This window comes from Varanus komodoensis, unplaced genomic scaffold, assembly GCF_004798865.1.
Source record: "Varanus komodoensis strain SLA01 unplaced genomic scaffold, ASM479886v1 scaffold1, whole genome shotgun sequence".
In the NCBI taxonomy this organism is placed as follows: domain Eukaryota; kingdom Metazoa; phylum Chordata; class Lepidosauria; order Squamata; family Varanidae; genus Varanus; species Varanus komodoensis.
Window position 1 is genome coordinate 46,608,408 of NW_025335268.1, and position 24,940 is coordinate 46,633,347.

Below are 24,940 nucleotides of genomic sequence, written 5' to 3' on the forward strand. Positions count from 1 at the left end.
TCTAGAAGTTCACAGCAGCAGGCTAATGGTCTGAGAACTGTCTTGACTTTTTGCCAGTACAATCAGAGATCCACACAAGGTTACAGCTTGTAAGTATAAAGTGAGCATATTTTTCAGAAGTGTGTTTGCATAGCTAGACTTGCTCAATCAGCCTCTGTTTAATTTGGCAAAATACTAAAGATCTGGCATTAGACTATTACATATTTGTAGAAAGAATGGAAGAGTCTATTGGACTGCAAACCAGCTGCTGGAGCTCCTGAATCTGTCATTTAAAAGCCAATTGTACAAGTAAAAGCTTTAAAAACAGTTCATCCTTCTTTACAACATGATCCCCAAAGAGGAATTGCAATGAATAAGTCAATGATCTGCCTTTTTAGAAAATAAAATTACTTTTATCTAACAGGTAATTCTTCATGCCAAAAAAGAATTACTCAAAAGGAGAAACTTGAGTATTTATGCTTCCTTGAGTGTTAAAAAAATATATTTTCTACAGCCTCTAGCTAAGTGAATGCTTTAAAGCATACCTCAGTAAATTAAATTACTCTTCTTTACAATATTTCCAGTCTAAATTCAAACACAATGTCGTGTAAAATTAAGGCAAAGATTCCCATGGACACAAATTAGAGCAGGCTTCCAGATGTTTTAGGCAGCAATTCCTATAATCACTGATCAATGGCTATATTGGATGAAGCTCATGGGAGCGATAGTCCAAAATATCTGGAAAGTACCTGGTTAGGAAAGACTACCCTAGCATTTAATTACTAAATTACTGCATAATTCTAGGACAATGATGGCAAACTTTTAGAGACTGAGTGCCCAGACCGCAAACCAAAACCTACTTATTTATCGCAAAGTGCCAACACTGCAATAAAACCTGAATACTGAGGTTTTAGTTTAGAAAAAACAACTCATAGCTAGTCCAAGCAAATATATATATATATCCTTGGTAGTGCACTGACTGGCCATGAGAAAGTTCGGACGAGTCATGGCTAATGAGTCGTGGCTTATGATGTCATCACCTGGCACCGCTACTCCTTTCCGAGCATGCGCATGGCCCCTAAGTGCACTGTTATCTGATACTTGGCTGCTGGGGCGATGCTGGGGCGACTTGGTTTGCATGCCAACAGAGAGGGCTCTGCGTGCCCACTGCGGCACACGTGCCAAAGGTTCACCACCACTGTTCTAGGATATGCTTAAACAGATAAAGAGATGCATGCATTGCTGGAAATACTATTAAGTTAAACAAGGAAGCATAACAAATTTATGTGACACATGGAAATATGGGCCAAGAACCATAAGCACTGTTGTGTATTATCCCCACATTTTTAAAATTCAAAAGCAGTCTCAGTAGGCTGTGCATCTGAGTGGAAGGTGGAGCTCACATTATCCTTTCTTCCTGACTACTCTGAGTGGTAAAAGTGGCCAATCAAAATGTGCACATGCATCTGCGATCATGCATGCACACATGCACACACACAAATGCACCTCAATTTTGAGTCATAAACATTTTGTATTAAATGCAAAAGAAATTTACAAATTTAATATAATACATAGCTACTAAAAGGGATGCAGGTGGCGCAGTGGTTTAAACTGCTGTGCTGGTTGATCAAAAGGTCACTGGTTCGAATCTACACAATGGGGTGAGATCCCGTTGCTCTGCCCAGCTCCTGCCAACCTTGCAGTTCAAAAACATGCAAAAGGTACCACTTTGGTGAGAAGGTAACAGCGTTCTGTGCACTTCGGTGTTTAGTCATGCCGGCCACATGACCATGGAGATTGTCTGCAGACAAACGCTGGCCCCCTTGGCTAGGAAATGGGGATGTGTACCACCCCCTAGACATAACTGGACTTAACATCAAGGGGAAACCTTTACTTTTACTTTACCTTATAGCTACTAAGGTTCACTAAGGATAGGCCAGGACTTCAAACCTCAGCGAAGGATGGCAGAGAATAAGACCAGAATAAGGTGTCTTCTGAGGAAAACTAGCATAAAAAAGATTAGAAATTCTACATAGAAACAGACAATCAAGGCCTGATAAAGTATGATAAGCTGCTGACAGATTTATGTAGACATACTGAAGCTGTTCTAAATAGAGAGACTAAAAAGAAATACAAGCAACACAATGCCTATTTGGGGCAGAAGAAAGATATATTAAAATTCTTGTTCTTAGTCTTTACACAGACTTCAAGCAAACTTTTAGACAGGCATCATTTCTGCATAACAATCAGAACACATGCATGGATTTTTGTGCCAACAACTCTTCTAAGTGTACCACAAATGAAGAATATGAAGCAAAGTGGCACTCTAACATCCAGATATCTAAAGGCAAAGTCAAAAACAAAACAAACAAAAACAAAAAGCATTAACTGGGATTCTACCAGAGAGCCAACTCATCACAACAGCTAGAAAAAAATGTACCAGCAAAGGTGGCCTACTTTTAATAATTGACAATTTAGAAATGTTATCATGCTGGTTGATTAAAACAATGCATTCATAGAGATGGGACCTGTTTCTCTCCAATCAGGCATTCACCAATTAAGAAACTGGACTTGGGACATGAACTAGACAGAGAAGAGAGGCTGGAATGTGGTATGGAAATATCAAGATTAACAAGCGAGATCTGTCAGGCAGCTACTGAGAAAGAAACCAGCTCATGTTGGAAGTAGGGAAGAGATGGTGTAGGATAGGAGTAGGTGTGAATTTATTAACATGAAAAACCACAATCAAGCAAGTGAGCAGTTCAGTTAAGTCTGGGCTTTCTGTTCCTGCTGTCTGGCCTACAAGAAGCAGGAACCTTTCTGAGGGTTAAGTCAAGACTTTTGGGAAAGGAAGCGGACGTCCAGTTTGAATCAGCTCTTCACAGTGGAAGATCCATTCTCACAAAGTGCAAGCAATAGCAATTTGATTGATGCTACTTGAGAACAGTCTTCTTATGAATCATCCTGTATCACCAAAAACCGGTCTAGCTGAAATAAAGGACTCTACTTTCTTTTTTATGGTTTTCTTAACATAAATAGAATTCAGAAAAAAGAAGGATAAATATATAAAAGTAAAATAAAATTGCCAAGAAGTTTCGAACAAGTACAACCAATGCATTAAAACCCACAAATTTCAAGGAGACCAAAAATGTCTATCTGTCATTCAATACTCTATGGAAGTTCAGAAAAATGGGAATTAATGTTCTGTATACTGAAACATTTTCCAATCACTTCAAATCAATTATAAATAACCAACAACTTTTTAAAGAGGTTCTTTTTACATCATATTAATTATACTGGGTATAGTAGAATTTCCTTTTGTCATTAAATCCTTCAACTGGTCTTCTGTTTACATAATTAGTTAATTTTGCCATCACTGCATACTCTGTCAACTTAAAGTACTGTACTTTCAAAGCTTTCTGTTTCAATCTGGTGAAAAGTGAAAAGCGAAAAGATGTCCCCAAGCGAGTATTTACAGGGCAAAAAATACTTTTATTTATTAATACTCAAGCCAGAAAGATCTCTGTACTGTAGTACCCTTTGGTAGTTAGGCTTGTTTTAAGGAATATTTTAAAACAACGTGATTATGCCCATACACACACAAACACTCAGTTTGGATCCAAATTTGCACCTCCACAAAGGGCTCTACTTGTGGAGGAAACTAGGATACAGTCCTAGCATAAGGCAGCAAGCTTTCTGATCCATTTATTCTTGCCTATGCTGTCCCAGTACCACCATTTATGCTACCATCTGCACCCTCCAGAGCAACTGTTCAGTTAAATAGGTAGGGACATTGTATAAGTCTGCAATAGGTTCAGTTGAGTTTAGATTTCTATGACTCTGTCCTGTAGATTCCATACTATACTGGATTTTTTCTGAGTCTTGTAGATTCTGCTAACATGTGGAACATTTTATTTTACTCTGAGTCCATACAACATAGCAGCATTTTGAATTTCATGCTTGCTGAGATCACATCTCCTTTTTTTAAATATAAAGACAAAGTGTTTCAAAAATTAATTTTTAAATTACACTATACTAAATGTACAATGGGATTATTATTTATTTTAAAATAATTGAGTGCAGGATCAGTCTAAAGAACATATATTATGCCATTACAGAAAGTCCAATAACACTTCATAAAAGCACTACTGCAGCAAAGTAGGTCCTCAATTAGAAACAGCAGACACAGCCTTCATTTATTATTGATGCTGCTTTGTGCCTATGTCAGCTCCTGATTAATAATTAATTTTAATCTCATTATGGCAGATTTTATTACAGACTAATTTAATTAAATAGTGAATTGGCTCCCAGATGTCACCATTTGTGACAACTTTTAAATAAAGCTGATGATGACACAGATTTGCTTAGAGTTTTGTTCAAACTAAAAAGGTGCAGAATCTAATTTATTCATTTTAGTAGTGTAATATGAAGTGGACTCCACATGAACCCATTACTGAAATAATCAAATAAATAGAAATATGTTGGATGTAGCAGTGTTACATTTTTAATTCAAAGGGCTAGTAAAATAATACCTTTAATAGGAACCAATTTGTGTCTACTAATGTTGTCTTGCAAGCATCTGGGTTAAAAAGAAAATTCACTCTAAAATTGTCCTACTAAAGAAAATAACTTTAACGGAAGTTTAAAGATGGTATGAAGGCATGGTGTTAAACGCTTATATGCAGATTGTTTTAGACTTAAGGTAGTAATGGATGGTTGCAAACTTAATTAGTTAGTGCTTTGCCATGTGTTAAGGTCTCAAGTTACACAAAGACATTCTAGGATAAAGAAGCAATGGAGGGGCTCTGTTTGAAGTTATAAATATCAGTAGTAAGCCTTCCCTGTCTTTAGAACTAATCAGAACTTACAGATCCGTGCCAAACAAAACAGACTAAAATAATTGTAAAATTATTTTAAAACATTATTATACAAAAAGCTCAATAATATTTCATATTCTACAGAGATAAACAGTATGGAAATGATTTACCCTTTGAATCATCACTACTGTCCAAGTAATTTACCATTAAAATTTAAGCTTCACACAAAAGCAATTTTAATACTTTAATAAGGATGAATAGAAGCCCAGAATCAGCATGGATTAAAGAATACAGAAAAGCAAGCAACCTATCAGGAGGAAGGGAAGATGTCTTTCCCTAAAAACTTTCAAAAACTTGAAGCCAGCCTTGCATTTGAATTATCCACGCATCATATATAACAGCTTCAAATGAGAGCACACCTTATAGCTACCAATGGTAGCCATTGCCAGGATTGTAGTACACCTACACCACTATGTCAGCAGTATAGCATCCACAATGTAACACAATGTCATTCTTTTATTGTTTGCTTTTTTAAAAGAAGGTCAGTTTCCCCCTTATGTATTTTTGATTTATCTATACTATTTTTCACAAATTTGCTATTTTGCATTCCTGGACAAGTATTGCAAAATGCAGACCAGGAGCTTTAAATCTACAGTAGGATTCCAATAAACAGTGAAACTATTAAAGCTTTTCTATACAACCACTGTCAACAGAAGACTTCAAGTGAAACCTTAGATTCCATCATAGCTGCACTCTCATGTAGGAAGAAAATACAGTTACAAACTGAGTAGCAATCCCTTTGTGGTGATACAATTGTTTGCCAGTTCAAGTTGTAGGTAACTTTATAGGATAATTATCTGTGTTACCAAAATTCCTAGTAGCTAAAAACCTACCAGATGACTTGTGAAGTTTGAGTGTTTAGCCATCTGAATAATGGCTACGGATGCCAGAGAAATCCACAACTGTTTGAATAATTTTGAACTGCCAAAAATCGAACCTATGGATTCTGTAGTGAACCTAGTTTTCTTGAGTTGCACAGACTTACACAATATCCAGGTAAATTTTGTCAGAGGAAAAATATGTGAAAATAAACCAAAATTGTAAATTATGAAAATATACATTGGAGGACAATCTGCAAATTTTAGAGGAATTTATGTGTTTTGCACAACTGTGTATGAATGCAGTTTTAGAAAATCTGTTTCCATCAATGAGCAGATGACAAAGGTACAACAGTCCATTTAGCATATATAGAATAGATTTAACAGCATCCATACATTCCTAATAATGGCTAGACTGTATAACCGGGATGGCCAACCTGAGCCTTGTGAATCAAATGTGGCTCTCTTGAGGCTCACAAAGGGACTGAAAAAGCCTATAGTATAGCAGGTCCCTATTCACCTCTGAAGTGTAAAAGGGAAGGGAAAGGATGAGATACATCTGATCACACAAGGCACGGAATATGGTTCAACACTGAACTATAAATACCAAATATAAACTCAAAATATTTATTCCCAATATAAACTACACCTATTTATTTTACTTTATTCTTGAAGGACCAGAACATGATTAATCTTTACTCTTTAATAATGATTGACTACATGGCACTGGTTTCAATGCCACATAACCAATTATGTGACACTAAAATCATAGTTTTAGTTTAAAAGCCACTGCCATTTTTAGCCACAAATTTTCACACGGGCTTTTCATTATTGAGAATGAAAGGCCAATTTTGCTATATGGAAACACTCTAGACATCCTACATCGCCAATGAGAATAGAAATCTGCCAAATCTACAGGGGAAGGTGCCAATTGTTTTACTCTGCATTAGGGGTAGGGAACACGTGGACCTCAGATTTTGCTAGAATCTCATTCCTTTCAGCCACAGCCAGTATGGGCAATGTTAAAAATGATCAGCACCAGTATATGTTGTAACAAAAAAGAATTAAGTTACATCTCATTGAGACTTCGTTCCTTGACAGAATCATGGATCAGTAGAGTTGGATAAGACCATTGAATGCACTGCTCTGCTCAAAACAGGCGTCCAAGTTAAAATAACCCTAACGAACGGCTGTCCAACTGTCTCTTGAGTGTCTCTAATGTGGGAAAGCCCACAACTTCCCAAAGTAGTTGGTTTCATTACCATACTGCTCTAGAAGTCTGGAAATTTTTTTCTGATATCGAGTCAGAGTCTGGGTTCCTGTAACCCTGGCATGACTGAAAGAGATTCTGGCCCTTCTCTGTGTTACAGCCTTTCAAATATTTGAAAAGTATTATCATATCTTTCCCAAGGCCGTTTTTCTCAAGGCTCAACATGCCCATCCCTCCTCCTAGGGTTTTGTTTCTGGACCCCTACTCATCTTTGCTGCTTTCCTCTGAGCCCCACCAGCTTGCAACACCTTTCCTGAAGTGCAATGCTCAGAACTGGATACAGTGTTCGAGATAGAACCTAACAAGTGCTGACTAGAGAGAAACTATGCCTGACTGCTGATGCTAGCTGTCAATGCACTATACCTGCAGGACAGATACTACCATCTGATCCCTGGAAGAGAGGTGTTCCACCTCAGCCAGGCCTTCTCAGGGAGGCTGCACCCAGGGCTGCCCACTGTCACGCTGACTGCCGCTGCTTTCGGTACCAAGTCCACCTGCAGAACTAAAGGTGCTCTTCAACATCCTCCTCTCTTCCTTCCACCTGTGTGCTCAATGCCGGCTACAGTAATTCATGCTCTGGTAACCTCGTTTGGACTACGGTAAAGTGTTCTGTGTGGGGCTGCCTTTGAAAATGGTCCAAAAACTTCAATTGATTCAATTTAGGGCCTAGAGATCATGTTATGCCAGTCCTCTTCAAACTGTACTGGCTCCCAGTTGAACTCTGGGGCCAATTCAAAGTGCTAGTAATTCAAAGTGCATTTAAAGTCCTAAATGGCTTGGGGCCAAGTTATCTGAAGGAGTACCTAATTCTGTATATTTATCCAGGCCTTAAGATCATCTTCTGGGGTCCTGCTTAGAGAGTCCCCTCTGATGGAAACAAGGAGGGTAGCAGTCACTGCCATAATCAAACTGGAACACAGTAACAGCAGTAATATACCTGTGTTAAATACAATGTTAACACTTGAATTTAGCTATTAAAATACCAAGAGAATAAAAAGGTTCTTCATCTGTCACCAAAAAGAAAAAAGTGTAAGGGCCAGGCATTCTTGTTTGGGCAGCTGATTCCTTAAATGGAATGCCAAAACCAAAAAGGCCTTTCTTGTGACTACCACCCTCCTTATGGCAGTGGTGGCATTGTTGTTGTACTGGCTATTTTAGAGGGTTTAACTGGTTTTATCATCTTACTGTAATATACTGTTTCTTTTATGATTTTTATGTAACTTTTATAACTTTGCTGACCACCCAGAGAGTCTTCAGGCCACTATTGGGTCATATATAGCCTTCTCTGTGGTGGCACCCAGATTATGGAATAATCTCCCCAGAGAAGTTCATCTGGTGCTGAGCTTATATTCTTTTTGGCTCCAGGTCAAAACATTTTTATTCAATCATTAGTTTAAAAATTGGTATTTTAATGTGTAACAGTCACTTTTTATTTAATTTATTTTTATTGGTTATATGTTATTTATTATATTGTTATAGATTGTTTTACTGTATTTTGATTTTAATGATTGTAAACCGTCCTGATATGCTATGCATAAGGGACAGCATATAAATAAATAAATGGATTAAATAAATATCAGTACATTATGTAATTTCGAAGTAATATCTCTGTTAATGCAGCCCAAAATCGTATTTGCTTTTTTTTTAGTCACATGGCATTGTTGGCTCACATTCAGCTTGTGATCTACAAGATCCTTTTCACTTTTAATACTTCTAAGCCAAGTATTCCCCATTGTGCATTTGGTTTCCTTTTCCTAGGTGTAAAACCTTTCATTTGTCCCTGCTGAATTTCATGATGTTGCTTTCAGCCAAGCACTACAACATATCAAGATTACCTTGAATTTTATTTCAGTCTTCCAGTTATCCCACCTATTTTGTGTCACATGCAAATTTGATCCACATTCCCTGTAGCTTCTCAACCAACTCATTAATGCTGAACAGCAATGGTCTCAGGACTGAGCCCTACAGTACCCTTGTCATCTCTCTTCAGTCTGCAAAGGTGCCACTGAGAAGCACTCCTTGAGTTCAATTCTGAAGCCAACTGTGGATCCGTCTAAATAGTTGCTCTATTTACTTTTAGTTGAACATATTTAGTCAAATGATTAGGGAAATTCTGATGAAAATAACTTGAATGTTTTGTAAATCATTATTACAGAACAATTATGAGAGCCTTGCCTCAATAGCTAGTGTATTTGTGTTAAAAATAGTGAATTAGTTACACTGATTTTGATTAGTAAGATTCCACAGCACTATTCCAACTGAAGTTCAGATGTGAGTATAATTCCAGATAGCTCAATCACAAATGAAATTACATTTATGGAATGGAGGAAATTACTGGCAATGAAAGACTAGTTTTCCTATATGGAACCATTCCAGGCATCCTATACAGTGGTACCTCGGCTCACGAACTTAATCCATTCCAGGAGTCTGGTCATGACCTGAACTGGTCACAACCCAAGTCAAATTCTCCCATAAGATTCAATGTAAATAAGGTTAATCCATTCTGACCCCTATGAACATGGTGACGAGCTGATTTTGGTCATGAGTGGTCAAATTTCCCCATAAGGTTCAACATAAATAAGGTTAATCCATTCTGTAGTTATTTTTTTTAATGGCAAAAATTGAAACAAAGTAACAAAGAGCAACAAAGTAACGAAGTACAGTACCGTAGAGAACACTAACCTAGGTGGGGGGAGAGGTTATTGTTTGGAGGGAGATTCCAAATGATAATTGTGCTATAGTGATCGTGCTGGGGGCGGGGGAGACGGGGCAATCGCACTCATGCAGGGAAGATGGCCACGATTGTGGTCGTCACCCAATGTGGAGTTCACAAACTGAGGCAAATTTTGTCTGAAATTTCTGTTCATGACCCGATTTAGTTGTGAACTGAGGCATTCGTGAGCTGAGGTACCACTGTATTGCCAATGAGAATAGAAAGCTGACAAATCTATAGGGGAAGGTGCCAACTGTTTTATTCTGTCTCTGGATTCCCACCCCCATCAGTCATAGCCAAGGTGAGTCCAGTTTTAATCAAACATAATTCATGTCAAACCACAAAAAATAAATTTGGCAATTTTACAACACAGGAACTCTAAATTCTAGCTTCTACCCTACAGTGCTCAACATTTTCATCTATTTATCCTACTAGAAACATGTAAACAGCAAAGTACTGTTATGCTAATAGTTACTGCAGTTATTTAGAAGAAAATGATAGCTAAATTCAGATCTGGCTAAAAAACCTTCAGATCTAGGTTTTTAAAATCTATTTTTACTTCTAGAATGGTTGTACTGAGACCTAACAAAAAAACAGACATGAAATCCTTTATTTATTGAATGTGAAAAATTAACATTAAGCAGTGTATATATGAAATACACTCCAATGGAGCAAAGCTTAGGGAACCAAGGAACCATTTAGATGCCAGGAAGTACTTCCTGACAGTTAGGACCCCGAGGATATTGAATGGGTTTCCACGGGGGATGGTTGAGGCCCAATCAGTGAGGGTGTTCAAAGATAGGCTAGGCAGGAACATGGTGGGCATGTCATGAGCAGAGTCAGCTGGAGACGGGGGTCAGACTAGATGGCCCAGGAGACCCATTCTGACTTGCACTGTTTCTATGTTTATATGAAATTACATCAACATAAACACATTCAGAGCTAACTGTAGGCTTAATGTACATATTCACATATAAGAACAAAACTCAGGCACATAGGTACTTGTTTAAGAACAAGCTTTTTGCAATCCAGAAGCAGAAGCTTCCAATTTCTTCCCACTCGTGTTTGAAGGCTGGAGAATGACGTGCAAGTCAAAATGATGGCACACTTTGATTATAATAAACCTTGGTTCTTATGTTATTTATGATGTTATAAGCTAAGAAAATATACAATAATATCTCCAAACTGAAACTGCTTCAAGTGTCACAACTGCTTCAAAAGTAAGTTCTTATATGGCTATTCATTTTTATTTTTACTTGGAAAACAATGCCTTGTGTCTGAGGGCTGAAGAAAAGAGCCTCTGAGATCAGAGGCTTCCAAGTATCATATATCTTGCTGGGCTACTGTTAGCATGAGAGGAGAAGTTATGGAGATAATGTTCACATCTTCAACCTCCTGATTATTCATTTCCACTTGACGGACTTCTGAACTGACCTCTGACTGCACTGCCAAGAGTGGATCCAGACAATACAAGGAAAGCCCTGGATCCAACAAATACCAGGTACCTCCTGTCAGGATACCCCCCCCCCATACCTTCATTCCCTGAGAGTCACAACAATGACCTCTAGTAAGGAAACTACAATGCAGCTGTCTGGGAAGAGCTTGGAGGGATGGAGGGCAGAATCCATATTCAGACCTTTTCCTCCATAATAGGAGCTTTGTTTCTGGCCAAAAGTTAGGTAATCTGCTATATGGGACACCAACCACTGTCCTGAAGTCATAGGGCTCCTCTGCTATTAATCACTAAAGTTTAGTTTTTACAAAAGTACAAGGCAGACTTCATAACACTAGTATAATACAAAATGAGATAGAAATACCAACCTAGAAACAAACAATTAGAAACAAACAAAACCAATAGCAACAGATAGTTTAAATAGCAGCAATATACCCAATAAATTCAAGGAATGTTTCAATAAAAGCACTGAGTGGGCCAGGCAAGCCTCTCTTGGGAAGCTATTCCATATCCTAGGTGTCACAAACAAGAAATCTCTCATGTATGTCCACCCCAATTAGCTAGATAACACTGGGAGCTGAAGAAGAACATCCAAAGTTCTTTCAAATAACATCCAAAGAAATTAAAGTTCCAAAAGGGTCCTGTTATACATGGCAAAAGTGTGTGGGGAAAAAGAAGGAGAAAGGGTAGGAAGAGAGAAAGGTAATTGAGCTTTATAGGCTATTCTTGCCTCAGCGCTTAGGCTTAGGCTTATAGCAAGCTAGTAATGAACAAAGCTTAGAAAAGACCATTTTAATGTAGTTTGAACAGGGCCCTTCCATCTGAACCTTTACAGCTACATTTTGGATCACTTTGTGGACAACCCTAAATAAATACACTACATTACTCTATCTTGGCTCTAATTATATCAGTACTCTAATCTGAAAATATGGATTTTTTAAATAAATTTATTCATTTTGGCATGTATTAATCCATGAAGCAAAACATTTCAAATATTTCCACACATGATCCTTATTAAACCCAGTATCACAATTAAATGATCAAGACAATTCCAACTTGTATCAAGTTACACCTTAAGTCTGCTATCCTAAGCAAACTTACTAGAGTGGAACACATCTGAGAAAACCTGCATACAATTGCACTTTAAGTCAACTTGTCATTCCACATTTCATAACACTATGCATCAAGTACATGATCATAATATAATAATCACCAGTAATATTTATTTTCCTAATGATTCGTACCATTCACTGCTTTGGGTAGTTGTAATTTAAAAAAAAACCATGTCCTATTCCATACTTTTTCTCAGAAAGGATGTCTTATGGCAGCATAGTACTTGATTGAATCATCTTACAAGATACTTAGAATAATAGTATTAGGAGGGTGAGTACCCGGAGGAGGGCCTTCTCTGCGGTGGCGCCCCACCTATGGAATGCGCTCCCCAGAGAGGTCCGCCTGGCGCCATCGTTATTTGTTGTTCAGCGCCAGGCTAAGACCTTTTTATTTAAAACATTTTAATTGTTAACTTATGTATTTATAGGATTTTAAATTTTTAAGCCGAGATGTTACCAGGCTTTTTAATCTTTAATTATATTAATTGTTATTTATATGTTTTATTTATGCTGTGAGCCGCCTCGAGGCTTTGTTGCGATGGGGGCGGCATAAAAATGTTTTTAAATAAATAAATAAAATAAGGAGAATTTCATTTTTAAGCAAACTAGCCTAATTTGTGCTTGCTGAACTGAACACAGTTACCTCTGGAATCCATACTTCTCCAATGTTCCTGATGCAGTTCTTGGCTCAAACACTGTACATACAAATGCACAATATATTAAGAAAACATGAAAACAAACCGGCATATATTACAGAAGGATGCATATAAAAATGTGTGTCATATAATACAGACAATGTAGTGTAATATCAATCACACTTACTGGTGTGAACTTTTGTACCAGCAAGCACTATTGGCATTGTGCTAGAATTGATATATTGTAGAAAAACATAATTTGCACTAGCAGTTGGGTCATGTTAGATACTGCCCATTCAGTGATGCATACATTCCTATATAGGAATAAGCTGTACACTGCTTTACCTTGTCTGGCAGAGGCCATTTTGTTTCCCATACAGAATTAGAAAACTAGGAGTAGTAACTGCATTCAAGCCACCAACAGAATTGGAAGGGGGAAGGGACAGAACAACAAAAAGACCTTTCATTCACTGGTATGCTAAAGATAATTTTCTGCTGAGTGTCAACAGCACATTCACAGGGATGGTGGTTCTATTATATCTCTCTTCTCCCTAAAGTTGAAGAACAAGATGTACTGGCTTAAAATAACTAGTTTTCTGGTTCTGTTGTCTCCTGAATTTTGAACATAAATGCAGTGAAATTGACTTAGGGGTGAGGGGTGGCAGTGAGAAAAGAATATAACAGATACCTAGGAAAATTAATGTATACCAAACAACTGCCAAAGTTTTCATTCATGTAGAAATACGTATTTGTTTCAAGTTAAGTTTTAAATAAATATATAGTTCTACAAAATTGATCTGAATTTTTTCTCTAAAAGCAATTTTTTAAAAGCCTTTGACCTAAAAAATAGTATTTATTTTTGGAAGTGTACTCAATAATATTTACAATCATGATATTTTGTAAAAGTTTTCTGGAGTGGAAAAAAAAGAAAGCCATACAGATAAACCCAAATTCTCTTCTAGACTAACCTGGAAATTAACCTAGAAAATTCATTATAAAAAGCTGGGGCTTTAGCTGCTTTAATTCTTAATGTCTTAATCATGCACACATTAAATTATTTAAAGTTGTTTGAACAGAGCTGAGATGGTTCTTTGCAGCTGATGACATTGCCAGAAAGTCTAAATGGGATAAGACAACAGAAAAAAAGATGCCTGCGTTTTTTATTTCAGGTGCTTTACCTTGTTTCTCAGCTTTAGAAACAGGGAATTTGAAGAATCACTACGAGTAATTTCACATTATGTTTTAGACATTTTAAACTGGGAAAAGCTTTTCTGTTTCTTGTTCTATTTGTTAGTCTATCTCCTGTTAATCTTCAGTTATTCACTCTGCCATTTTAGGCTGAAACCATGTACTGCAATGAATCGTGCCTCAAAAACTTGAAAGTGAATACATTTTAGGATTTCTGTTTCTTTTCCCAAACAGGTAATCCAACCATGCAAGACAAACCAGGCCAGGAAGCCTTACTTTGTGGTTTCCATTATGATGAGATGTATGAATCTAGAAAAATGCATTTTCACCATGATACTAGGGGCAGTCTTTCCCCCCTCTAAATGTTGGACTGCCAATTCCCACTGAGTTGGTTTGTGATAATAGGAGCTATAGTCTGACACATTCGGGGGGGGGGGGCAACAAGTTAGGAAAGACTGAAGTAGGTACTACAGAGTTGTGAAAGTGAAGTAGGGTTGTACCTCAGTAATATGGCATATGGTCTGCATGCAGAGTCTCAAGTTCAACTTCTGGAATATTCAGCTAGAGCGAGGAAAGAATTCTGCCTGGAGAGCCACTACAAATCAATGTTGGCAATACCAGGAAAGATAATCAATGGTCTAAGTCATTATAAGAAAACTTCCTATGAAAGCATGCCAAAGCCAAGATAAAGTATCTGAGGTAAGATTGTCATTAATATGTCTAAAATGGGGAAAATAAGGTAAGCTCATACTGATATGGGCCAAAAAAGTTAGAATACAGTGGTACCTCGGCTCACGAATGCCTCAGTTCATGACCAAATCGGGTCGTGAACAAAAATTCCATAAAAATTTTGACTCAGATCGCGAACTCTGCATTGGGTGGCAACCGCAATTGCGGCCATCCCCCCCGCCCCAAGTGGGGAGATGGCCGCAATCATGCTGGGGGCGGGAGCGAGATGGCCAAGACTGAGGTCATCTTTCCTGCACAAGCGCGCCCGTGATTGTGTCCATCTTTCTTGCAGGAGCGCAACCATGATCTCAGCCATCTCCCCCAGCACGATCGCACCTGTCTCTCCCTCCCCCCAGTGCGCCGGGATGACGGGTACATGCACAGATGACAGGCGCTATTGCAGTCATGCTGTGGGGGAGATAGCCACAATCGTGCTCGGGGTGGGGGGGAGATGGCCGCGATCTTTGTTGTTCTTTGTCACTTTGCTTCACATTTTTCTGATTAAAAAAATACTTACAGAACAGATTAACCTTAATTACATTGAACCTTATGGGGAAATTAAACTTGGCTCACAACCAATTTGGGTCACAAGCACAGTTTTGGAACAGATTAAGTTCATGAGCCAAGGTACCACTATATACCCTTTCTAATTGTGCGGCACAATGATAACTACAATGAGTTGATGTAAGGAATGGCTACAGCTAGCAAGAAACTCCACAAACTGATTGTGTTTACATGACAGAACCTGTAGTGAGTGGTAAGACATGGTGGGTCATTGTGTAGTGAAAACCTGGATCATTTGCCATTGTGTGGCTTATTTGAGGGTAACAATTCAACTTGATAATCCATTGTTTGTTCTTGGGGTTGCTGAATTCGCTATGAGTTTTTATGTTATTTGAACCAAGGCAAGTGTCTACATCCTGGGTTGTAGAAATCAGCCAGCAAAACCAGAGAAAGCAGTTCTTGCTGACCTTGCTAGAGCCACTACTAATGATAGCTGCCCATCAATGACCAAGTAACACAATGCAACCTGTCACTGGGTTGGTACTGCCATTAGTTGCTTGCCATGACTTCTTCCCCTCTGCAATCTCCAAACTGGTAGTGGGTGACAAGCAATCCAAAATGTCTTAAGAGGCACTTTAGAGAGGATGTCATTGGTCTTAACACTTTTTTAAAGCACAATACATTTGCAGAAATATTTTTGTCTGTCTTTCAAAAAGAATTTAGTCAGACTTGTGTAAGTGTGTACTTGCAGATATCTGAAATGAGAACCCTCATGGGGTCAATGTCCTGGGAGGTGTCCCCTGACAAGCTATATGGATGTTGACTCAAAGAGTAGGCAAATAGGTATACTTTTTACTTTATGCTGTCCTGATAGCTTACAAAAACCAGTTACCAATGGCAAACAAAGATGTGATCTTGCTCACCAAAGTGGTCATGGCATCAAACACAACAGTGCTACCCATTCCCAAAAAATTTAATTCCAAAACAACAACAACAACCTTTTTTTAACAAAATGCACAAAGAAAATTATATGTAATCCATGATTCCGGCTCAGTGTCCAACAACATATTTACTGTATGTTCTAAATTCTCAAAAGAAACATGAAAGCCTCTTCACTAATGGACTCAGTAAAAAAAGCACATCTAAGGATAAACTGAATGTTACATAAGAAATATTGCACAAAACCTTTGTGGTCAATACCTAGGGAAAAGCAACTTTGCAAGAGGACAATTTGGAGCAACAATTTATGCAGCTATAAATTGGTCAAATTGGCAGAGGTCAAACTGACAACATAGAGATCAAATTGACAACATACGCTGGATCATGGAGAAAGCTAGAGAGTTCCAGAAAAACATCTATTTCTGCTTCATTGACTAAGCTAAAGTCTTTGATTGTGCGGATCACAACAAACTCTGGCAAGTTCTTAAAGAGATGGGAGTACCAGGTCATCTTATTTGTCTCTTGAGAAACCTGTATTTGGGTCAAAGAAGCTACTGTGAGAACAGGACATGGAACTACTGATTGGTTCAAAATTGAGAAAGGAGTACAGTAAGGCTGTATATTGTCTCCCTACCTATTAAACTTATATGCAGAGCTCAACATGTGATTCATCTAGCCCAGTCTTTCACAAGAATTAAGATTGCTGGGAGAAATATCAACAACCTCAGATAGGGAGACAATACCAGTCTAACAGCAGAAAGTGAAAGGAAACTAAAGAGCCTCTTGATGCAGGTGAAACAGGAGAGTGCAAAAGTATGCTTGAAATTCAACATTAAGAAAACTAATATCATGGCTTATCACTTCCTGGTAAATAGATGGGGAAGAAATGGAGGTAGTGACAGATCTTATTTTCCTGGGCTTCAAGATCACCGCAGACAGTGACTTGAGCCAAGAAATTAAAAGATGCTTGTTCCTTGGGAAGAAAGCCATGGCAAATCTAGATAGCATACTAAAAAGCAGAGACATCACCCCCATGACAAAAGTTCATATAGTCAAACCATAGCTTAGGTTTCCCCATTTGTAACGTACAGCTGTGAATGTTGGACCATACAGAAGCCTGAATGCTGAAGAATTGAGGCCTTTGAATTTTGGTGCTGGAGAAGACTCCTGAGAGTCCCTTGGACTGCAAAGAGATCAAACCAGTCAATTTTAAAGGAAATCAACTTAAAGGAAGGCCAAAACTCAAATACTTTGGCCACTAATGAGAAGGAACATCTCACTGGAAAAGACCCTGATGCAGGTAACAATTGATGACAAAAAGAGAACAGGACGGCAGAGGATGAGGTGGCTAGATGGAGACACTGAAGCAGTCGGTGCGGTACTGGGTGTGGGCTTTGGAGGACTCTGAGGGATGGTAGAGGACAGAGAGCCTGGAGGAATTTTGTCCATGGGGTCGTGATGGGTCGGGCACAACTTTGTGACTAAAAAACAACGACAGTTAAATTCTTGTTGCTGGGAATGCTATCCAACCTACCAAGATTTAACTATGGAGGTGGCATAAGTAGTAGTCTGGCCCTCCCACTGAATGTTCAACTTTCACTTATCAAAAAAATCAGGCAATAGCTTGTTAAGGAGGAAAATTCAGGCAATAGTTTATGAATTACTCTACCAGACATAAACTTGCTTTTTCAGTATTCAGACCAATGAGTTTATTATTGTATGAGCCCCATCATTTTCAGTTTTGGCATTTAGTTGGAGCCTACTTTTTCCAATCCTATGTAAACTGGTTAGTGATAATCAGCTCTTCAGTCCTTTACTTCTGAAACATAAAATTCACATGATCAGTTGGATCCAAACCTTGCATAAAAGTTAGTCCACTAATGCAATGAGACTTTCATTTATTTTCAACTTGCCCTGCACCTCCCATGTGCATCCAAATCTGTTCTAGATCATTCCCAAAACCAATGTAGCAGCTGGGGGCACAGCAGAAGAGTAGGAGAACAAGAAACAGTTCCCTTCCACTGGCAGGATACCATTGAATATACTTAGTTGGGGTGTATACTTATTGGGGAATATACTTAACTATACTTGGGGTGATGGATAAAACACTGAGAAGTGGAACTTGCTTCTATGTAAGTAAATAAGTAAATAAGTGGAACTTGCTTTCTCGTAAGTAAGCCTGCACAGAAGTAATAATTTAGCATGAGGATTACAACAATTTACAGTGGATTTAATATTGCATATAAAATAAAGATGCATGAATAGATAGAATAATGTATATTCTGTAAACATATATAGAATAAAAGTATATGAGATCTGGTGTAGTGCAGTGGTTAGAAGCTGTACTGGGATTAGAGCAATCTGTGTTCTAGTCTTGTAGTCCACTAGGTAACTTTGGTCACTCACCAACTCTCAAGCTAACTTATTACACAGGGTTATTTTCAGGATAAAATAGAATGGAAAAGCAAGAGGATTACATACACTTTCATACGAAAAAGGTGGGATAAATATAACAACAAATAGGTACATAACATGTACATAAAATAATAATGACATAGCTTTAGATTCACCAATGAAAACTTAATCTTCTTACTCTAAAGCATTAGTTTAAGCATTAGTTTAAGAAAGCAAAGGCAGCACTGTACTGAGCAAACCTACTTGGATGGTACAGATGGACTTGGATGGACAGACCATCACTGCCATTAGTATTATCAGTGTTATGCTACAGTGCTGGCAGACCACAATCTGTGCATACAACTTGCAACTACTGAAAAGAACAGTTTTTATAAGCAATAAGCCACCTTTCTACTAAATATGTGTCCTAGAAGAACAGCAGCAAAAGCACCCTCACTATTATTTGATTTAACAATTTTGATTTAATGTTATACTTGAATGAAAATACTAGGCTACTCTATAGACACTAGAAACTGTGTGGTGAAACCATTCAAATAATCAAAGACAGTATAAAGGCAAGCTATGATACTATGATGCAATGATCTACTCTGGAAAATTTCTTACAACTGATTTTCAATAATTACATAACTCATTACAACTATATATACACATACTTATTTTGTTACAATATTTTAAGTTAAATGCTCAAGAAGTGCTCAGGAAGTCCAAAGAAGCCCTGTCCCCTTTCAAGCCTCTGAACCTTGCTGTCAATGCAGAAAGCTCTAATTCGTGGCCACCTACATTCCAGTCCTACCACAGTAGCAATATCATTTATCAAAGACTACCACACAGCTTAACAAAGTCTATTTCTACCCTTTGCGGGATTGAGCAAAGAAGTTCAAGAATAACCAGCATAAAGACCTTCCAAAATAGGAGAAAGGTTGCCTATGGAAACAACATTAAGAGCATTGTAAAAAATAAACTATGATGAAAAGAACAAAGGTTTCTCAGGAAAAATCTCTGCCATAATATACATATATTCACAAAAACAACCAGGTCAGAGAATTACAGGCATTCAGCAGGGGTGAGGCACAAGGAGCAGGGAGCAAGGATTACTTAGCTAATTTTGGCCATGCATGTGTTTTCTACCACCTCATGAGCAGGGGAGTCAGAAGAACCACCAGAATTCCTTGTAGGATGGTAGTACCTCACTGCTCCCTTCCCCACCCCCAGAATGTCTTCCCAATACTGGATTCAGGGCTGGTCTTCTGTTAGCTGCAAGAGGAAGCAGGCCACTCTGAATTCAGCATGCTTCTAGACAGTGTCTACTAGTCATAGGATTATATCCTAATGGATATGGTTTCCAGTTAAATGTTTGCAGTTAATATTGCCAAATAACTACAAGACATGCCAAGAGTTAGATCAAAAAAGAAAGGCAGCCAACACTGACCCTACTTACACGAACAATAACTTTCATTACCTTCAAAAATAAACTTTAATATATTTCTTATTTGTTGTTGTACCCAATAAAAGAATTGGTTATTTTTAATGTACAAACATTTTCTCTTTATTAAGAAAACAATTATTATGGCAACTAAAATGTGTAATATAACAAGATTTTACTGAGTTTCAATTTGGTGTCAAAAAAGAATGTTTTATCTAAGAGGCATAAAAAGAGAATCAAGTAATAATCAAAATTATTTTGCCATTTTTATCCAAGCTCTGGACACACAACTCACATAAAATTATGCAGAATTTTCCAATGATACATTTGATTTTCATTTTTAAAGCTCTACCAAATGTGTTAGCCCATGAGAAAAGGGCTATTTTTAGGTCATTACATGACAAGCCCTCAGGAATTTGGCTGCAAAAGTTCCTAGGTTTGTTTGTTTTTTTGTTAGGACACTAAACAAATACACTTTAAAATGAATTTTGTACCTTATATGTGTAAGAATTTGCAGCTATATCTTGTTTTCTTTAATCCTGCAGTTTAGACTGAATAGCTATCTGATGAAAGGATTAGAACAAGATGTAATTCTGAACTTGAGAAAATGCAACAGGTAGATTGAATTCAATGTTAAGCCTACTTAAGAGTAGGCCCACTTAAGTTTGTAAGATTTTAATGATGTCTAAGAATGCCCATTTTGATGAGTCTACTCTAAAGTAATCACTTTTAGAATATTTGCTAAAATTTGAAATATAAACCACTGCACACATCGTAAAGATAGTATTTTCCTATATAATTTATCTCCTCTGCAAAAACATTGATACCTAACCATAGGACAAATAGGTATGTTAATTTTGTTTTCATTAATTTTGTATATACAAATGTTATTTAATTCTGCCAAACAGGGAAAACATGAAAAAAACCCATGAAAAACCATGCAGATTTGCCATGCAATGATTCTACAAATACTTTATATACAGTGGAAATGGACCACACATGCTGCATAAGGTTCTGTAAAAGGTTCAAAGTTCATGCCTTTGATGTATGGAGAAAAGCCCTTAGCTGAGTCACACACTGGCTAATTTTCACCTACCACTTTTCCTCCCAGTTAGGACAACAAATGGGAAGAAAAAACTTTAGTGCCTTTTCTCTAAAGACATGGTCTTTGCTCTTTCACTCATTACTATAGAAATAAAGCCAATATACACATGTAATGCCATGTCATTATCTCACCAAATTAAACTATACAGAATTATGTACATGGGGGTTGAATCTATTGTTTACATTAAACATGAAGTAACCTAAATATGTGATTATATATAAAAACTAAAATATGACATTATACTAGAGCCTAATAAGACAGCTTTTGAAATCATATACAGCAAGACCCCCTTATGCACATGGATTAGTTCCAAGACCCCCCCCTCGCTTAATCGAAAATATTCGCTTACAGGAAGCACTTTATGGCTTCCTTTGGCACTTTACAGCACTTTATAACTTCTCTTTCAAGCTGAGGTCAACCTTGGTTAACTGAAAACACGGTAACTGAGCCAGTGGATACAGTGGTCCTGCTGTACCAGGAAGTTGGCCACTAAATTACTTTTCTTTTCCCAGAATTGACCAAAAAATAAACATTACTTAAAAGAAAAACAAATAGTTATTATTTCTATCACAGATATTTATTTGTTAAATATTCCAAAATGCAGGGGCTATGCATTAATCTCATTAAACATGTGTATGTTTAAGTTTATGCTACAGCTTCTGTATAGTCTGAAGTGCCTGACCCTACCTAACCTTGAAGGCTAAGCAGGGTTGATCCTGGCTGAAATCTGGATGGGTGACTTAAATGTTGTTAACTACCCAGAAGGTTTTGCATATGGGTAATGTAATGTAATGTAATGTAATGTAATGTAATGTAAAATAATGTAGAAATGTAATGCAATGTAAAATAATGATAATAATAATGAACATCTTATTATAATACAGTATTTTGAAGTGACTAACAATATGTAGGTAGGAAATAGCTGACTGGGAAATTGTAGGAATTTATGTAAGCATGATTAGGAATGCACCCTAAAACTTAAATACTTTTAAGAACTTTGGTTACACAATAATTCATAACTGAATTGATAGTACATTTAAGGGCAAGAGAGCAAAGCTAAACATCTGCTTGCTCAATAGCAGGCTTCTACCTATTCACGCAACAGTCACACTGGAGCAGCCTTTCTCAACCAGTTTACCTTGGACGAAGCTTTGGAATAATATTCATGTCTCACAGAACATCTGTATAAGTATTATAAAAGTAGACCCCAGATTTAATGGAAATGCAGCGAATTAATCTTAATTAGTGCTATTTACAACATGGCCATTTACTGACAATGTGCAAAATTTACAGCAACAGCAAAACTGCCAAAAACATCTTTGAATGGAGAGAGCATTCAACAAGCCAACAGCATGTGCAGAAGTCCTCCACTAGCCAACCATTGAACACCAGTCGCCATTCATACCTGTCTTGTCTCCCTTTGCTCCACCACAAGTTAGTACAAAAAAAAAAAAAAAAAGGAAACTACAATGCACTATTTATTTCAATTTTGGGGCACTTTGTTTTCCATTAATGTAAACATTGTTATTATGCTAATAAGATTATTGAAATTGTCAAATAAATTGTATATATTTCACAATTTTTAGGAACCCCAAGAGTCTTTTTATGGAACCCTGAGTTGAGAAAGTTCATTCTAGTCTCTAGAGAAGTTTGACCACATTGGATGTCAGAAGCACATGGCCTCCAAAAAAACAGCTTGCATTCAACCTCTGTGTAAAAATGAAGTATACAAAGTACATAAAGTAATATTCACAAATCAAAATAATAAATCCTGCTCCTTTCCATTACTAGAACAGTCTACCTTAGGACAAAGGTACTTTATGCTGTCAATTGAGACTAAAATATAAATTTAAATATTTAGTTTAAATATGTTAAGATATTTCAGCATTCACCAAGCATAACCCCTAAAGATATAGTCAAGAATTAACTATATACATAAATGATAAATACCCTCATTTCCATTATGAGTTCTTCTAGTAAACTTGTTCTGCTGAAAATTACTACATCCCTAATACACAATATGGCAAGCGTGACATCCAGAAAGAACTAGGGTCAATGGCCACACAGCAAGCCAGGATATTAAGGCAACTTTAAAGCAGTCTAGTTGGAGGATGTCATTCCTATCTGGAAATGGGACAACATGCCACAGGCCCCAGCACTGTCACAATCAGTTCATAGAAATCATTCCTAATGGTAAACATTTTAGCTTAGTATTTGAGAAACAGTATATTGCCCTCTTTGTCTAGATCAGACAGCTTTCTTCCCTAGTAATATGAATTGGCAACACCCACCCCCAAAACCCCCCCAGCATGCTATGACATGTTTCTCATTGTTTCATGAGTGCCTCATCCTTCAGATGATAACTGACATCTCCCCAATAATTCAACAAACTCTGGAAATGCTGCTCATTGGCAGTAGTAGTAGGGCACGACTCTGGGATCAAGTTACAAATTCTTGCTAAGTATCAAGAAAAACTTCTTCACAATATGACATTACCTAGGGAGGTCATGTAGTCTCCCGCACTGGAAGCTTTCAAGAAGCAGCTGGACAGCTTTTTGTTAGAGATGCTTTAACCTGCAGACCTGCACTGACCAAGGGGTTGGACCCAGTGGCCTTACTGGCTCCTTCCAAGTCCATGATTCCACGAAGACCACGCTCAAATTGAAAGCATTCATGCCAGGACATGTTACTATGTACTTAATTCAGAAGAAATGATAGATGTTGGGTGGTATGTAAATTAAATGGTCACACTACAGTTCACAAATCAGGAAAGGGAGATATTAAGCATATATGGACAGTAAACAAAGCCAATAAATATAAATATCGGCGTTTTCAACACACTGATCACTGTATTTCTCCAATATGCTAATTTTAAAAAATAAATTTCAAGCTAAAAACAGTACCTCAAAGATAGCACATATTAAAAATATGTATTTATTTAATGCAAAATTTACTTACTGACTGTTCATTTAAATCCTGAGTGTCTTCCATGGAGATCACTCACTTTCCTGTTCCTCCAGAAAGAGAAGTATCTTCCCTGTAAATCACACTGGGGTGTCCTGATTTAAAAAAAGGAGTATAGAAAAAAGTGTTACATTGTTTTTACAACAGCAAACAAAATACTATACTACAGAAATCAGCTTTTTCAAAAAGACCCCAACATGTATATAACATAATCATTCTTCCACATCTGAAAAAATTCATCACTGTTGGAGTGGGCAACAAATGTTTTGGCTTACAGTTCTTAGCCTTGTTCAATAAGACAGATATGAATGGTAGGCCCACCTGATTTAAATACAGTAACTAAACTTCAACATGGGATTACCATCAATAACAAAAGCCCCATATTTTACCATAATATTTAACATAATCTGGCAATGCCTTAGCACTGTATATTTATCCCTGCACCATCTCTGTTCCTTATTGGTGAAACAATAACACAGGTAACTGCACCTAACGTTACAAGGAATCAAAGGAAAGTGGGATAGCCATTTTCAGTGGCAGCCCAGGGTTTAGTTTAAGATAAATTCTACTATGAATAAACGGAGCAGGAACTATCTGTAGGGACTATTTCAGAAACAACCAAAAACAAAAACTTATATATCAAAACTACAGTCATCTCATCTCACCTCCACCCACAAGAAATGGCGTATGTTCTATGCTCATAGATTGGCTTTTTAAATTATCGTATAGACATACACTGAAAATATTACACTGTACCAGTAATTTTTCCAGAGCACTGAGGAAGATGATGAATAAGTTACATTGATCATCGATTAA

The 24,940-nt window shown here is 37.3% G+C and overlaps 1 protein-coding gene across 23 annotated transcripts in view; it reads right to left on the bottom strand.

Annotated features, from left to right (window-relative positions):
- The window catches only part of EYA4 (EYA transcriptional coactivator and phosphatase 4), a 162,144-nt gene that overhangs the window by 119,366 nt on the left and 17,838 nt on the right, over positions 1 to 24,940 (bottom strand). For all 23 annotated transcript variants that reach the window (XR_006414120.1, XM_044424244.1, XM_044424227.1 and 20 more), the window contains exon 2: positions 24,119 to 24,219. Coding sequence is in view for 19 of the 23 variants with exons in the window: in XM_044424244.1 (XP_044280179.1) it covers positions 24,119 to 24,151 (33 nt within the window). In the remaining 4 variants the exon portion in view is untranslated. The remainder of the gene's footprint in view (positions 1 to 24,118; positions 24,220 to 24,940) is intronic.